This window comes from Heteronotia binoei, chromosome 2 (genome assembly GCF_032191835.1).
Source record: "Heteronotia binoei isolate CCM8104 ecotype False Entrance Well chromosome 2, APGP_CSIRO_Hbin_v1, whole genome shotgun sequence".
NCBI classification, from domain to species: Eukaryota; Metazoa; Chordata; class Lepidosauria; order Squamata; family Gekkonidae; genus Heteronotia; species Heteronotia binoei.
Genome location: NC_083224.1, coordinates 182,486,438 through 182,503,287, shown reverse-complemented (window position 1 = coordinate 182,503,287; position 16,850 = coordinate 182,486,438). Strand labels below are relative to the sequence as shown.

The following is a 16,850-nucleotide window of genomic DNA, read 5'->3' as shown; positions in this document are numbered from 1 at the left end:
TGCAAAGGAGTTCCTGCTACCAAAAAAGCCCTGCTTATAGATAGATAAATATGCACATCATCAGTATGCTATTTAAATTGTCTTTTTGGGATATAATATTTTCTGGTTCTTATTGCTTATTTATTATATTTATTTATATATTAAATTTATCAACCACCCTCCCCAGTGGAACCAGGCTCAGAGCAGTGTACAACACAGTCATATCAAACATCAGTAAAACAAATAGATTTAAATGAAACAAGAAAAACAATAATAATCTAATCCAGGGGTGGCCAACGGTAGCTCTCCAGATGTTTTTGCCTACAACTCCCATCAGCCCCAGCCATTGGCCATGCTGGCTGGGACTGATGGGAGTCGTAGGCAAAAAACATCTGGAGAGCTACCGTTGGCCACCCCTGAGGTCCATTATTTGTCTTCATTGACTATAGTTGGTGCTAAAATCCTAACATCCTAACAATACCCCGTCTTGTGAGGAGCGGGCAGGGGCTGGGAATGGGAACTCCAAGACAGAACACACTGGTAATATAATGGTATGAAAAATAAAGACACCTGTGTTTAACTCTGAGACCCCTTCCAGTTCAGAACTGCTACCATCAATTAAAATAGCCCGCCACTGGATTATTTAAATGTTCAATTGATTAACAATTAAAGCTTATGCCTTTAGGTTAGACTACATTGGAAATATTTGAAAAACAAAAGCATGTTGATTTTGATGAGAATAGGATTTAGGAGGGGGAGGTAGGAGAATTAGTTTTGAAATAACCTACAAGATTTTAATCTGTGGATTTGTATTTGTTAGCTGTCCCAAGCACGTGGGGTGAAGGAAGCAGATGTAGAAAGGAGTCTATGTAAATGGAGCATGGGGTGAATTTCATCTCAGAAGATATGTCGAAGCTGAAGCTTGGTAGATTCAGTTTGGACTTGAGCACTGAGGTAAAAGGGAAGACTGTGGCAGCATTTCATCGGGGCCAGTGTGGCCCAATTGACTATACTGTGGTAGTATGAATGAGTTCAGTAAGTAGTGCAGTCTAGCCTCTTCCAAGAAGGGGAAGTTACTTAGAATAAAATAGTTTAATTGGTCAGTGTCTTGTTCACTCCCCAGGTCATGTTCTCAAGCACCTCTGTTTCAAATACATTGTGTATCTTAGGGCTTATGAATGAAATATGCATTCAATGGGGATAGGATAGATATTGAACTGGGTCTTATGCTGTGCTATCAGTGGAGGTTTCTGTTATCACAAAAAGCCTTATGCCAATGTGGGAGATGTACCACTATCAAAACACTCATTGCACTAGAAGAAGATTCTACCAGGTAGTGAAGCATTCATAGGAGACTTTAGGAATTTTGGTAATAAATCCAATAAACCATTAAAACCAGTTCTTTGAAATCTTAGTGTGATGGTAGCTGGTAGTGGAAGATCAGGCAGTTGTTGAGTTCTCTGCATATTTTTGCTAAAGTTAAAAGGGGCATGTGTGCACATGTGCGGTTGTATGCAGTCATTCTTTCTGTTTTCAGTTTGTCAGAGAAGAATTTGCTATGCATTTACTGTGTTTCTTTTATGTGCTTGCAGAAAAGGCATTTAGCTTGACTGAATCCATATGGAGACAACAGATTGTAGGGAAGAGACAGAAGGTTTTGTGAATGTGTTGACTTAGTTTGCCGTAAAGAAAAGTTGAAAGGGAGAAAAATCATTCTTTAGTAACTGTAACTTTTATAATTGCCCCTTATCACCAATACATTATTCTATCTCATTAGCAGTTGATACTCTGCCTGCAGGCTACGTGGTGAATTCTTAATGCCAAATCAGGGTACCACCTTGTCAAAGAGACTGATAGTTTAGTGTGTTGAGTCTGAAGCAAAGAAAGTAAACCAAGCAGGCGCATGGAGTATGCTCTTAGTCAATCTTGAGCATAATGCATAGACAGTTTTTATCACATTTAGAACATAAGCTTTCGGGTGCTCTTAAGTACACTTCATCAGACAAGGAACCCAGCACAGTGAGCTCACTGTGCTGGATTCCTCCTCTGATGAAGTGTGCTTAAGAGCACACGAAAGCTTACGTTCTAAATAAAAATTGGTTGGTCTTAAAGGTGCAATTTGACTCCTGCTTTGTTCAACTGCTTCAGACCAACATGGCTGCCCGCTTGGATTTTTATCACATGTTATCACAAATGAGAAATAGTATGATATGTAATGTCAGATTTGCTAAAGATCTGTTTTGATTTGTGAAGTCTAAGCATGGAATTTTTACGACATGGGGAATAAGTAAACCAGATTATGCATTACATTAGTTTGTCAATGTAACTAAGTTGTCCTTTCGTGAAAGGTCAGGATGGATTTACTACATCAACACTCTTGAAAGGCACTAAAGATGTTTAAAGCCCCTAATGGAATCCCACCTAATATTAGCTGCCATGTCCTGTCCTGCCCTGCCCACAGGGCTGATGGGAATCACTGATTTTCTCAGTGGCAAGGCGTGTGATTCTTTTGCAGGAGGTTCTAAAAAACAGCTGATGTGTGACAGGCATTCAGAAATCTTGAGCCGCTAACATGTTTTCTCAGCTGTTTTCTCCTTTTAAAGGGAAATATTCTTTCTGGCCTTTCTCACTTTCTCAGTCTCTCCTTTCTCTCTCTCTCTCTCTCTCATTGTTCTTGATTGGGTAACCCTTAAGCAGTTCTGAACATTCCCACTTTCCTTTCATCCATGCAAGCTGAATAATTCTGTTGGCTTTGAACACTTCCACTCCTTGTATTGCTTAATATTTGACATTTAATTAAGTGTGATTTACCACTAACTTGAACATAGAGACTGGCAGCATAGCACGTATCCATCAACCTCTTGTGCTGCTGGATGAAATGTTGGAAACTAATAATCTGTCATGATAGTAGGTTACAAATTCTGGAGCACATAATAACTGAAATTGTAACAGGAAGTGGGGTAGCATAGCATTGAGGTACAGGAAGTTGGAGGGGAGGGGATCTGAAACTGTACAGAAGAATAAGCCTGCCTTGGTGGTGGGAAAAGAGGGATATAAATTGAATAAAATAAATACGGGCATTAGATCAGGGGTGCCAAACTAATTTGTTATGAGGGCCAAATTGGACATTAATGAGACCTTGTTGGGCTGGGCCATGGGTGTCATAAAATGTAATGCCAGGTAGCAGAGATATAAATGTTATAAAGGACACAGACAAATTCAATTAAATATATATTTTTAAAAACTTGAAACATGAGTACTAGTTGGTCTTAAAGGTGCTTTCTTTAAGTTTGGTGTAGGAGAGCCAGTTTGGTGTAGTGGTTAAGTGTGCGGACTCTTATCTGGGAGAACCAGGTTTGATTCCCCATTCCTCCACTTGCACTTGCTGGAATGGCCTTGGGTCAGCCATAGCTCTGGCAGAGGTTGTCCTTGAAAGGGCAGCTGCAGTGAGAGCCCTCTCCAGCCCCACCCACCTCACAGGGTGTCTGTTGTGGGGGAGGAAGGTAAAGGAGTTTGTGAGCCGCTCTGAGACTCTTCGGAGTGGAGGGCGGAATATAAATCCAATATCTTCTATTTCTCCCATGGGATCCAGGGAACTGGGCAAAGGAAGCTCTAGCTCTTTCCCTCCCTTCCCAGGGGATCAGGAGGGGGAGGAGCCTCAGCCAATAGAAGGAAGAGAGGCTTGGCTCAGTAGTTCTGTGTGATTGAGAGAGCCTGGTAAAGAAAGCTCTCCCTCCCCCCTTTTTCCCCAAGGGAGGAGCCTCAGCCAATGGAGAAAATAGAGGCTTTGCTCTGTAGCTCTTGTGCGATTGAGCAAGCCTGGCAAAGCAAGCTGTGATGTAGAAGGAAGCAAGAGAGAGAAAGAAGCAGATGACAGCCAGTTGCTGGGGGGGCTGATTGGAACTCTCTGGGAGCCTGATTTGGCCCCTGGGCTGCATGTTTGGCACCCCTGCACTAGATAGTCCCTTTTCCTGGCTGTTAAAAATCCCACTTAACATCTTTCTTACCCCCAGACCTTTATTGTTTTCTAGTCTGTTAGCAGACTCTGCCCTATCTCTTCAAGGTTTTCTTCATTTACAAAGACTAGATTTTCATTATATTTTTCTAAAGAACAAATTTTAAATTCAGTAGCACCTTATATAACCACAACATGTTCATATTAACTTTTGTAAGTCAAAGCTCACTTTGTCAGGTATCTGATAACTAGAGTTGCCAGCTGCAGTTTGGAAAATATCTGGAGATTTTGAGGGTGGAGCCTGAGGAGGGCAGGGCTTGGGGAGAGAAGGGACTTTCAGTGGACTATAAGGCCGCGAAGTTCACCTTCCAAAGTGGCCATTTTTTCCAGGTGAACCGATCTCTGTTGCCTGGAGATCAGTTGTAATCACAGGAGATCTTCAGCCACCAGCTCATCAAACTGATGATAAGAAGCTTCAGTCACCAAAGTTTATAGTCTGGAAAATTTTGTTTATCTTTAAGGTGCAACTGTACTTAAGTTTTGTTCTGTTACTACCCTCTGGAAACTTAAATTTTAATAGCTACTATAGATTTTTTTTTAATAATCTGTGGCAGACTGTGTAATCATAACTGCCCATATAACATGAGACGGGACTTACAGGGAAGTCATATTACGTTGCAATTGGGTTTATTGCATGGATACTTCTATTGAAGGTATTTTTAACAAAATAAGCTGAAACACACACAGGCAGAGAAATTAGTATGCTTCCTAGCTGTAGTTCCAGTTGTAATTCAGCTCTGCAGATACGAGTGGAGTTCCACAGTTGACTTCTGTAGATCATACCTTATCTGTTCTCTTTGTATTTCATTCATACTTAGTAGGAAGAAAAGGAATATTTAGCAACAAACCTTTTAAAAAAGGTTTAAACCAGTGGTATCAAACTCATTTGTTATGAGAGCTGGGTCAGACATAAATTAGACCTTGTTGGGCCAAGTCATGTGGGGCCAGGTTGTGTATGTAGCTATTTAAGATTAGGTAGCAGATATATAAACTTTATAAAGGATATAGACAAACACAAAGACTAAAAAAAAACTTAAAATAAAACATGCTTAAAACATTAGCACTTGTTGGTCCTAAAGGAGCTTTCTTTGTATCTTTCCCATAGGACCCAGGGAACTGGGCAAAGAAGGCTCTGGTTCTTTCCTTCCTTCCCCAGGGGGCCTGAAGTAGGAGAAGTCTCAGCCAATAGAAGGAAGAGATGCTTGGCTCATTAGCTGTGCTGTACGATTGAGGGAGCCTGAAAAAGCAAGCCCTCCCTCCCCCCTTCCTCCCAAAGGGAGGAGCCTCAGCCAATAGAGAAAATAGATATGTTGCTCTGTAGCTCCTGTGCAATTGAGCAAGGCTGGCAAAGCAAGTTATTATGCGGAAGGAAGCAAGAGGGAGAAGGAAGCAGATGACAGCCACTTGTTTGGGGGCCTGATAGGAGCCCTCCAAGGGCCTGATTTGGCCCCTGGGCTGCATGTTTGACACCCTGGTTTAAACTGTCTCATTAGATGTTGTTTTTAGGGTGTGACATTTTAGTTTTTAAAGCAAGAAGATAGTACTCAGCGTTATTGTCATTTATATATAGGATTGGTGTTTTTCTTCTGAAAAGTTGGAACACTTGATGTTCTCTAAATCTATATTCTTAGCCCACATTAAGACTTTGACAGGCCTGGTTCTCTTTTACTTGCAGCAAATCAACTTCAGCTTTTACTTAAGTGAAAGTGAGGAAATGAATCTGTTTATTGCACAACTTGATTAAAGTACATAGAAAATGCTGCTGGGAATGTGACAGATTAATGCATCCCTCATCATGAGCAGTGTGAATGCAGTGCTAGTTGGAGCTAGGCAGTGTGAATTGCTGTTGCAAGGTGTGAAGTTAGCAATACTAAATTTAAAAAAAATCTTGCTACTGTGTGGACAGCGATTCCTGCTCTCCTCTTGCCCTTTTAGCATTCTAAGTGGTTTGTCTGACTCCATAGAAATGTAATAGCCAGGCAAGGAGGTGTTAGAGCTTGGAGCATTGGGGATAGCATTTCTACCAGTTGGGAAATTAAACTGTGGAATCCTGAGGAGGTGCAATTCTTTATGTAACGCAGCACCGTTCTCAAAATACAAGTTTGCTGGAAAGCAATTAAGGTGTAAATTAATAAACAGCGCCTTGGGCAATGTTATATAATTCCTTTTGGGCTGGAGCATTCATTGTATGTGGATTTATCTGCTATCCCTTTGAGAGATAACTTCCTCCCAACTTCTTGACTTCCAGAGCAGCACACTGTCCTTTAGAGACATGTCCTTTAGAGCAGGGTTTCCCAAACTTTTCTTTCCCGTGGCCCGGTTATTTTAACACTTCTCCTTCGTGGCCCACTAAAATTTGGGGGTGGAGCCAGGAGACTTTGGAGGTGGAGCCGGGAGACAGAAATTATGTCATTTCCTGTGGTGTCAAGGACTAAGTGATGTCACTTCCGGGGCACACTGAACTAAAACTCCACCTTTTCCTGTGATGTCACTTCCATGGCACTCCCCCAAACCTGCCTCTTCTTTGGAGGTGAATTCATTTTCAGAAAAATCTCTCTGAAACTCATGCTGAGCCAAAATGGGGCTGGAAAGTGTGCGGTCCTCTCTTTCCACCCCCACACCTGCATGCACCTATCTGTTTGTGTGTTCTCCAGCTTGCAAGCACTACTAATGCCCATGTTCAATTGCCTGCACCACCTACACATCCCTTCCTCAACAGCACTGGCCAGTGTATGCAGTTGGGAGGGCTGTTGCTATTGCCATCAGGGATGCCAGCACTGTATACCACCCACACTGGGCCCTGGCAGCTGCTCTAACTCAAAATATGCTGACACATTTAGTACGCTCTTCCTTCAGCTGCTACTACTGGAACCCTGCCTCAAGTTACAACCAAGCTTACTTGGTTTCAAGTAAATCTTTCGACAGCTATTTTTCATACTTTTCTTTGGTTGAAACATGGGGAAATTGCTGTGAAAGGTAGCAGAGAATTGTATTGCAATTAATGAATTAATTTCAAGTTATATGAAGTTCATACACGCTTTTCAGCAGTTATCCCAAAAAGGATATTTATGAGGGGCTTGCAGCTTTTTACTGACTGTGTTTCCCATGCCTTTAAAAGCAACCTGTTGTGCAGATACTTAACCAGTGAACTACTTTCATCCTTTTTAATATCTACAGGAGTTTAATTTTGGTGTCAGATAGCTGTTAAAAGCAGGACCAGTAAAATGGTGCCAAGTTCATAGTACCATCTCTTCCAGTGCTGTTGAGATATACCGCAGTAATCTCCAATAATCTCTTTCTGCCCCACACCTCTTACTCTCACTCACTCTCACAGAAATCTCATAGAAGGTCACCTGGCTACAACTGGGGGTGCCAACTTTTCATTGGCAGAGGTCCTATGTCAGCAACAACAGTACGATGAACAAAAAAGTTTCATCCAGCAAAAATGGAAGGAAAGAAAGAAAAATGGAAAGAATGAAATGGAAGGAAAGGAAATGAAAGACATGGAAAGAAAGAACATAAACATAAGAGGAGCCATGTTGGATCAGGCCAGTGGACTATCCAGTCCAAAATTCCCTCATACAATGCCCCAAAAGCACCAGAATGTCCACCAGTGGGGCCAGGGCACTAGAAGTCCTCCCACTGTTGCTCTCCCCCCTCCCAGCACCAAGAATACAGACAGAGCATCATTTGCAGGGAAAGAGAGAGAGAAAGAAAGGGGGGGGGGGAGCAAAAAAGCCTTCCTCACCATCAGATGACCCCAGCCAGCAAAAATTCTGCCCAGGGGTCGTTGGTAAAAAAAAAAAAAAAGCTACTGGAATGTCCACTCTCCACCCCTCCCGGCTGAAAAACACACACACACCCTTCTTTGCTGCCCAGGCCTCCCGCGGAAATCTCCCCAAAAGAACATAACTGCAAGGCACATGAAAGCTCATACCTTGAAGAATGCTTCATGGGTCTAAAGTGCCAGTGGATGCTAGCTTTTCTCTCAAACACTGGGAGCGGGGGAGAAGGAAGGAGAGGCAGCCCAGCTCCTCTCTGCACAACACAGAGATGGGGCGGGGCTAGCTTTGGCTTTTCTTGTGACCGGTAGTGAGGCTTCCGTGGCCCAGTACTGGGTCACGACCCTGTAAATGGGAAACACTGCTTTAGAGCATTGTATTGATTTGGCAAAAACTGTAAAGTCAGTCAACAATGTTCTGACTTTAAGCTTTGATTCTTGAAAGCTTTTATATCCTGAAAATCTTGTTGGTTTCTAAGGCACTGCTGGACTCAAATCTAATTTTCCTACTGCAGGCAAATATGGCTGATGTCTGAAACTAACTTTCTTTGTGTGTGTGTCTGATGTTTGCTGCTCCTCTGGAAGTGTGACTGTTTTTACTTGTTTTTCTTAAAGGAAAAGAATTCAGGTGTGAAAGGAGGGGACTCAGAAGATGGGTTTGCCAAGCTGAGGTTGATTGTTCTAAAATGGTTAAAAATGAGTGACGCTCTGAATCTCCAGGGTTTTATTTTTCCTGTGGAATGAATGATTGGTTTCCGTAATGCTTGCAGGGAATACAGTTGCAGGCCTTTTCCACTTTGTCAGCTGACTTTGCTTCATCTTAATCCAGACAGTTTTTCTCAACTTCTGATGTTTGTCACAAGTCTTAGGTAAAGGACACAGATTTCTGGCAGAGCTTCCTGGGAACTCTGGGAGGGGGCATGATTTTCACTTATTTCCCCCTCCCACTGTAGGTCTCTTCATGTCACACTCAGCCCTATTTCTGTTGAGCCCCTGATCCCCGGGCATTGCATTTTGAGAGGCCTGGTAGGTTGCAAAAAAAGGAGGCTGGAAAATTCCGTTCCAGGAAGACATTTTTTTCATAGTGCTTTGGATCCAGCCTCTAGCATGGAGTCTAAGCAAGCATATGATATGCCCTGAAGTGTTAGGGCAGGGGGACACTAATGTCCTCAGGAGCAACGAGCAGCTGACCCATCTGTAAAATTAAACATGTTCACCTTAGTTTTTGCCACCTGAGATGTAGGAAATATAAAAGTTGGGAATAGAAAGCAGAAATATTGTATCAAGCAAAAGAAACATATTCTTTGGACTGAGGCAGGAATGGAGGGAAGAAGGAATAAAGGAGTGTTTTTTTTTTAAATTTAGATGTTCCCTTTCTGACATTTTGGTGGGACAAAATGAATCACATTTAAAACAATAAATAAATGATTGAAACTGTCTGTATTGACAACATGCATAGGAATTATAATTCTTGAATGCCAAAGATAAAATCTTCCTGTTACTCATTTAACACCTTTGTGTTCAAGCTTTTCACTCGTGCTAAAAAAGAAAATATGTCAAGAGTATTTTTAGTGCTCCCCTAAATTTAAGATTTTCCACTTGAAAAAAACTGAAGAATAACTGCACAGGTTTTTCTTGAGTTTTCTTGTTTATCCCCTCCACTGGGATTTTGTATTTCTGTGACCTTTTTTCTTCCAGGTTTTTGAGAAGATTACTTAAATTTTGATAACCAAGTTGGTCTTGGTTCCTCAAGCTTGTATACTCCCTTCTTTCAAGTCTACAAGCCAGAATTATTCCAAGCCACATTTTCATCCTAGTTGTAAGCAAGAATTAAACTGCAATCAGCAAATGCAAATTATTGACCAGAAATTTGGGAGCCAACAGACTTTCTGAGGCTTGTTTTTGGATCAACCTATCTTTTGAATGCATCCTGGGTAGTACAAGTCCTGGTCAGGATCTTAAACCGCAAAGGGAGACCTTCATTCAATCATTGCAATTGCAAGATGCTATAAGAAATGTTTCCTTGTCAGGCATCAATTCTAACGTAATACCTTGGCCTTTTGGCTTGGACTTTTGACATTATCTGACACTGCTGAAGCCATCTCTGAAGAAGGTTCTTGTGCATGTCCAGCAGTGCTTTGAATTACTGGCTGGTACCATCTTCTCATACGTATCTCACATTTCAGGTTGTACTTAATGGAAATCTGGTTTTTACCTTTAAAACTGTGGTTTTGAAGTCAACCTCTTTTTAAAACTTTTGCATTTTAAACCCTTGAGATTATTCAGAGGAGCAGCCCCTAAGTTGAAAGCTGGCTCTCTGTTTGCCAACGAGGAAGCAAAGGGTGCAAAATACTGTGGTGAAAATACTAGCAGGCTACTTTGGAGGAGGAATGAGCTTCCAACCCTTGCTCCCTCCACAGAATTACTGAGCTGGGGGAGTTCTTCAGTTAAAACCATGACAAGTTTTGTGATAAAGGAATGGAGTTAGTTGCATTGTGCACTTTTCAGGATCCAAAACTTGGCACTTAATTTAAACCATTCTTTGTGTTGTCAGAAGCTTTGGGCTCAAGTAGTTGTGAGCTTCACAAACCTTAGTTGCAACACCGTCATTGTGAATTGAATTTATCTCCTTCTGTTGTAATTCCGGCTGCCACAAAGTAGCAATAAACTTAATGGCTTGTTTACATATACAGTTGGGGATGCTGTTGTGTCTTTCCGGCAACTAATTCAGCAGTGGTAGCAATTGTTAAACATTTACTTGGATAAAGATACTTAAGATCTTAGAAATCGAGCAGAGGCATCTTTACACTGAGATCTGTTGCTTGTTCTAAATACTTCAAGTAAACATGGGCTGCTTGCGTACTTTGATGTTGCTAATAGGTGTAATGGCTTTGACTTCACATCCCAGGGTCTTCTGACAGTTTTCACAGATAAAAAGAACTGCTCAGTTTTAAAGTCAGTCTTATCAAAATGACTTGGAGTGTTTGTGCTGACATCTCACTTCCCCTCCCGCTTTCTTGTTTACAGGCTTTTAAGGAGATGCTGTATGCAGCTCAGGACCAGGCCCCTTCCATAGAAGGTATGTGAACTATAAATTTCTGTGAGCTGTTGGACTTTGGAAACCCTGCCCAGGTTCCCTTTCTCTTTGAATAGTGTTATCTATAATTGGTTTATTTAGCAGAGGCAGCTCTGTTTCGTGTTCGTTTTCTTCCTTGCTCAAAACTTTATCTTCATGTTCTGCTTTCAAGGTTCAGTTTAAGTTTTGCTTTTTACTCTTTGTGTGGGTTCACATTGTTTGCCAAAAGTCTTGCCTTATTTTTAATATCACAATTGCAGAATTAGTATTTCACCAAATACAGAATGCCCAGAAGTGAAATGATGGTACCTAATTGCTTTTTGAGTTATTGATCTAAAAAAAAAAAAAATCAGATAGTTGAGTGTGAAGGAATTAGACAAGTTAGTTAGCTCTTCCACTTGCATCTCTGCTTCCTCTCCACATCTTGGGAGCTTGTATATACCAGCTGTTTTTGCTCATTCGCATAAAGTTGATCCTGTAAACAAGACCAAAACTGCTTTCAGAGACAGGCTGATTCCGCACTCACCTTGGTCCAGGGCAGGCTTCCGTTTCCGTGTGGAGCAAGCTGGCTATTTCGTACCAGTTGCTCCACACCGCCATTTTGCTTGGGGCAAACCCGCGATTTGCCGTGCCACAGTGTAAACCTGAAAAAACAGGTTTACGCTGTGGTGGGGCAAATTGCGGGTTTGCCCTGTGCAAAATGGCAGCGCGGAGCAACTGGTGCGAAATTGCCAGCTTGAGATTTGCCAGATGAGATTTCGGACTTCAGTTTCTCTAGAGCCACTTTGGTGTCATGGTTAAGAGTGATGGACTGTAATCTGAAGAACTGGGCTTTGTTCCCCCCTCCTCCACATGCAGCCAGCTGAGTGAGCTTGGTCAATCACAGCTCTCTCAGAACTGTTTCCTCAAAAGCAGTTCTCTCAGAGCTCTCTCTGCCTCACCTGTCTCACAGGCTATGTGTTGTGGGGACAGGAAGGGAAGGACTTCTCTGAAACTCTGAGTGAAGGGCAGAGTATAAATCCAGTGTTCTCCTCCTCTATGAGCCCCTTAATGCTCTCTGAAGCAGAACTTAGTGAGCTAACTCAGTATCTAATTCCATGCTGCTCCCACTGCAATAAGCCGGGCTATGGTTATGCAAAATATTATTTTAAATTGGACTATACCACATTTAGAAAGCCTGACATGGGAGTTACCTAGGTCCTCTGCCTTATAGGCATTGCTAGTAAGAAGGGGGGGGGGAAATCAAGGAACCGTAAGATGGAAACAAACACCTACTCCTCTTGGTGTGATGGATGGATGGTCAGTCTGACAACCAGGTCTAGAATTTTGCTGAGTGGTGTGATGGAGCGTGCCAAAAGTGCAACCTTGCATAGGCTGCTGTCCTAATACTGTACCAATCTTACCCTGATGTTGGAGGTAAGATGAATTGGGGTGGGTATCTCTGCAGTACGCCTCTACTGTTCTTGACTCCATCTGGACGTGAGGGCAAACTGGCCGTGACATCTGTCACCCCATTGATTGCCAGAGTTGATTCGGCTGATCTGACTAACTTGGCAGGTGTCCCCACCTTCCTCACTGCTCCATGATTGTCCCTCCTGCGATTGGTGGAAGAGGATGGCCATCCCTGATAGGAGTGTACCATTCTTCGGTCTGTCTGTCTGACCATCTCAGCTGAAAGTCCCTTCCCCAAGGAGTTTTGGTATTGAATTCTAACTTTCATTTTTATAAGGTTTTGACTTCTGTGAACTGTTTTAGAAGAAAAACAGGATAAAAAATAGCACCAACTGAAGCGAGTGTAGCATGAGTAGATCAGGATTGGACTTGAGGTATCGGGATGGTGGGCAAGAGTCAACCCTGAGTCTGGTACTTTCCAGCTTCTCAGTAAAGACTGTGGTATAGATTGAGCAATTGCCAGATCCTTGAAAGAGTGGGAGGCCTTGTGGAAAGGCCAAATGTTCAAAGTGACTTCTGCTAAAGGGAAAGCTGGGCAAATGACAAAATGAAATCTGGCAAAGGCAAAAATGAAGTGTTAACACATAGGATAGGGCAGTAATCCTTCATTGATTGATTTGACTAATCAACTAAAACTTTAATCACAGATTAAAAAGGCATATTGGTTAATTAGGAAAGTTACACTGGCCTTCTGGAACAGATGCTCTTTGTGTTCTCACAAGAAGCGAAGGAATGTAAAGCTTAAAAACCACTCAGTCATTTTCACAAATAGCTGTAAAATCAGTGTTTGGGGTTTTCACATCTGTAAATGGAATGAAAGAGTCATGGCTGCTAGAATATACATTTGTTTTCCATATAGTTCTGTTCCACTTTGTGTACTTCAGCAACAGTGTCCAGAATTCACATTTTAGGATAAAACTCATTCTTGGTATTCTAAGCTGAAAGTGCTCCCTCCATCTCAGCCACATTGTGAAATGTTTTTAAGAGCAATAATGTGACATGAACAAATTGTGCAAATCTTGCAGCTTGACTGGTGGTTGAACTGTGGGTAACACTGAAGGATAGAACCTTAGATGACTGTTGAATAGATGTCTGGGCTTAGACGACTGTTGAATAGATGTCTCAGTTTTTTTTCAAGAAAACAAACCGCATCTGAATTACGAAGAATCTAAGATTCTGGTTTTTGCTAAGTCTTGTAAAATCCACAAATGGTTATTCAGTGGGAAAGAAATAGAACAGGTCAGGCATTTTAAATACCTAGGTCTTCATTTTAGTTACAATGTGTCCTGGTCATGTCCTGGTCAGTTAACTTAGCAGCCATTACTGCATCAGCCATTTCCTGGTTTTTCTTTAATAGAGGCAACCAGTTTGTTCCAGCAGCCTTAAAAATCTATAAGGCCAAAGTAATCCCGCAGTTATTGTATGGCATTCCAACTTGGATTAGTGCCTTTGAGTCTGATATCGAAAGAGTTCAGTCCAAATTTCCTAGGAAAATCATGGGCCTACCATGCTGTGTCTCATATGCCACTCTTTGTCTAGAAACAGGCCTCAATATGATAGAAACTAGAGCATGGCTTATATTAATCAAATATCGGCTACATGTGCACTATTCCACCAACTGTGGGAGTTATTTATATCAAATGCCATCTGAATCCTCCTCGTCCAAATGGATTTCCTGCTTAGAGAGGAAAATAATCACCTTAGGTTTGTCTGTGGATTCTCTTTACATGCTTCCTCTTTCAAATGCATACTATGTAATTAAGCGCAGAATTTTCGATAATGAATTACAAAAACTAATGAGTGCTGCAAACAAATCTTGCTCCCCTCTGAATTTTGGAATTTCCCCAACTATTGGTCATCTGCCTTCTTATTTAGATAGGGACAATTGTTTGATATGTAAAGTACTAGAAAGTGTGATCTCCTGCTTTATTTCTCAGCTTTTTTCACCTTGTTGGATAATCTGTATGAGAGTGAAGTAAATCCTCCAAGACTTTTTCTTCTTTCAGAAATAGAATTTCAGTTATAAGAATAAGGTGAACATTGAATTGAATCCTTTGACTTCTTTCTACCAAGTCTGCTTTTTCCTTCAGTGAAGAAAAAACTTTTAAAAAAAAAAAATCAGAAGCTTTTCTCTATCAGAAAGTACCTTTGGAGAAAGTATTTCCCTTTTGAAGAAAAGTGGAAGAGAGACATAGCATCCGCCCCGGTGTTTGTTGGGAATGTACCCCCAACCAGGTCTTTTGTGGTAATGCAACTCACCAGAGGTGCTTTAGAAATGTAAAAAGTATGAAGTTGTTGCTTTTTTTCTGCCGGAACCCACAGGAATGCAGCTCCAGCTGGGCTGGCCAGGGCTCCAGCTGGCCCAACTCGCCATGTGGCAGCCATGTGCTCCCAGGCCAGGGGGTGTGGCCTAATATGCAAATGCACTCCTGCTAGGCTTTATCTACAAAAAACAAGCACTGTTTATACACACAATGGGTTTCTTGTCTAGTTGTTTGTTTTTATGTGGATTTAATACGTTCTTTATGAATTGGATTTGAACACTTGCACCATGACAGCCTCCTGGCAACTAGAAGAACTACATCATCTTGTCCTCTTGACAGCTCCAAATTAAAATTGTAATATTTTTACTTTTCCCACTAAGTAATATGAGGTAACTTATTCCACGATTATAAAACTGGAGGCATTAGAGCAGTACTCTTAAATTAGGCTAAATAAGTCTACCACTTTCTTTGATGAAGAAATTACACTTCTCTTCACATAGTAAAACATACTGTAGTATTAAAGACGTGTGGCAAATAGCATATCAAACTATTGTGTCATATGTTGCTGAGCTTATGGGTCAAATTTTTAAAAGCTTGTTACCTTGGCTTTGGAATAAGTGAAACTATACAGAGATCTATTAAATGAACTGAAAAGAACAGATCATCTATCTGGTTGTCTTGGGTCTGTGCTGTAAAGCCTTGATATACTTGACATAGTCCTACAATCATGTTCACTCTATTATTGTAACTAGCTATTGAATTCGGTGCAACATCTTTAGTCCAAGCACTGTGAATTCTCTGTCCTTGTTTTTCAAACAGTTCATAATACTTGGCTTTCTGAAGCTTATTGTTCTTTAGTGGGAAAAAAGATGCATACAAAGGGTTCTCTTAGCAGCTTTTAAAAATCATTCAAATTAAAGTGATTCTGTTACTACCTTTCTCTGAGAACGCACTGTCTAACATTTTTTTGTAAAAATGTCATTTTCTGCCATCTATCCTCACTTCCCAAAGTACAGGTCCTAGCTCAGTGATGGGGCACCTGTTTTTTTGTGCCATAAGGTTCCAGATTCAATTTCTGGTGTTGCCTTTCACCTTCCAAACTGAGGGGAATGCGAGGTCTTAGACAGGCCTGATGTAGCTACCAAAAAGAAACTTGCAGCATGATCTAGATATGCTCACTCAGAAGTGATTCCTGTTCTCTCCAGTCTGGCTAATGATTTGGTCCTCAGGAAACGTTAGCTAGTGGGATTCTCAGAAAGGGTTATCTAAAGCAGTAACTCCCTCTAACCTTTTTGGCACCAGGGACTGATTTTGTGGAAGACAATTTATCCACAGACCGGTGTGAGGAAGTGCTGGGTTTTTTGTCTCCCCCATGCCCCATCCCTACCCCCCCATGGGGGGGGCCTTTAAATGAGGGGTAGGCAAAGGTTGCTGCCGTGCTGCCCCTTCTGCCCACTTGGGACCCGGGTGGGTGAAAGAGGTGGTGCTTCAGAGCGAGGCCATGCTGCCTCTTTTGTCCACCCAGGTCCTGGGTGGGCGAAAGGGGTGGTGCAGCGCCTCTGCTTTGCTCCACGGCCTGTTTGCTTGCTAACAGGCCACGGACTGGTACCAGTCTGCGGTCCAGGGGTTGGGGACCCCTGATCTAAAGGGCATTCTGGGGGTACTTAAGTCAGTAGCAGGTATAACCAGGCCAGTTGTTTCCCAGCAAAGATGTGGATCCTTAAGACTAAACACATCTTTGCCACCTGAAGCAATGCCTAGAAAAGCTGGTATAGGAAGTCAAAATCCAAACGTTCTATCTTGGCAGTGGTGGAAAGCGCCATGAAGTCACAACTGACTTATGGTGACCCTGTGGGGGTTTCAAGGCAAGAGGCATTCAGAGGTGGTTTGCCACTGCTTCCCTCCACTTTATGACCCTGGTATTCTTAGGTGGGAATACTAGCCAGGGCTGACCTTGCTTAGCTTCTGAGATCTGAACAAAAATATTTTTTCTTACTTGGGGGCAAAATGCACTTTCCTGAGGCTCCTGAGTTTGTTTTCTTTCTTTCTTTCTTTCTTTCTTTCTTTCTTTCTTTCTTTCTTTCTTTCTTTCTTTCTTTCTTTCTTTCTCCCTTTCTCCCTTTCTCCCTTTCTCCCTTTCTTTCTCCCTTTCTCCCTTTCTCCCTTTCTCCCTTTCTCCCTTTCTCCCTTTCTCCCTTTCTCCCTTTCTCCCTCCCTCTCTTTCTCTCTTTCTCTCTTTCTCTCTTTCTCTCTTTCTCTCTTTCTCTCTTTCTCTCTCTCTTT

The 16,850-nt window shown here is 41.9% G+C and overlaps 1 protein-coding gene across 1 annotated transcript in view; it reads left to right on the top strand.

The window, feature by feature from the left end:
* XPR1 (xenotropic and polytropic retrovirus receptor 1) overlaps positions 1–16,850 on the top strand; it is a 174,376-nt gene that overhangs the window by 7,418 nt on the left and 150,108 nt on the right. Inside the window, exon 2 of the mRNA XM_060232604.1 lies at positions 10,803–10,854. Within this exon, the coding sequence (XP_060088587.1) occupies positions 10,803–10,854 (52 nt within the window). The remainder of the gene's footprint in view (positions 1–10,802; positions 10,855–16,850) is intronic.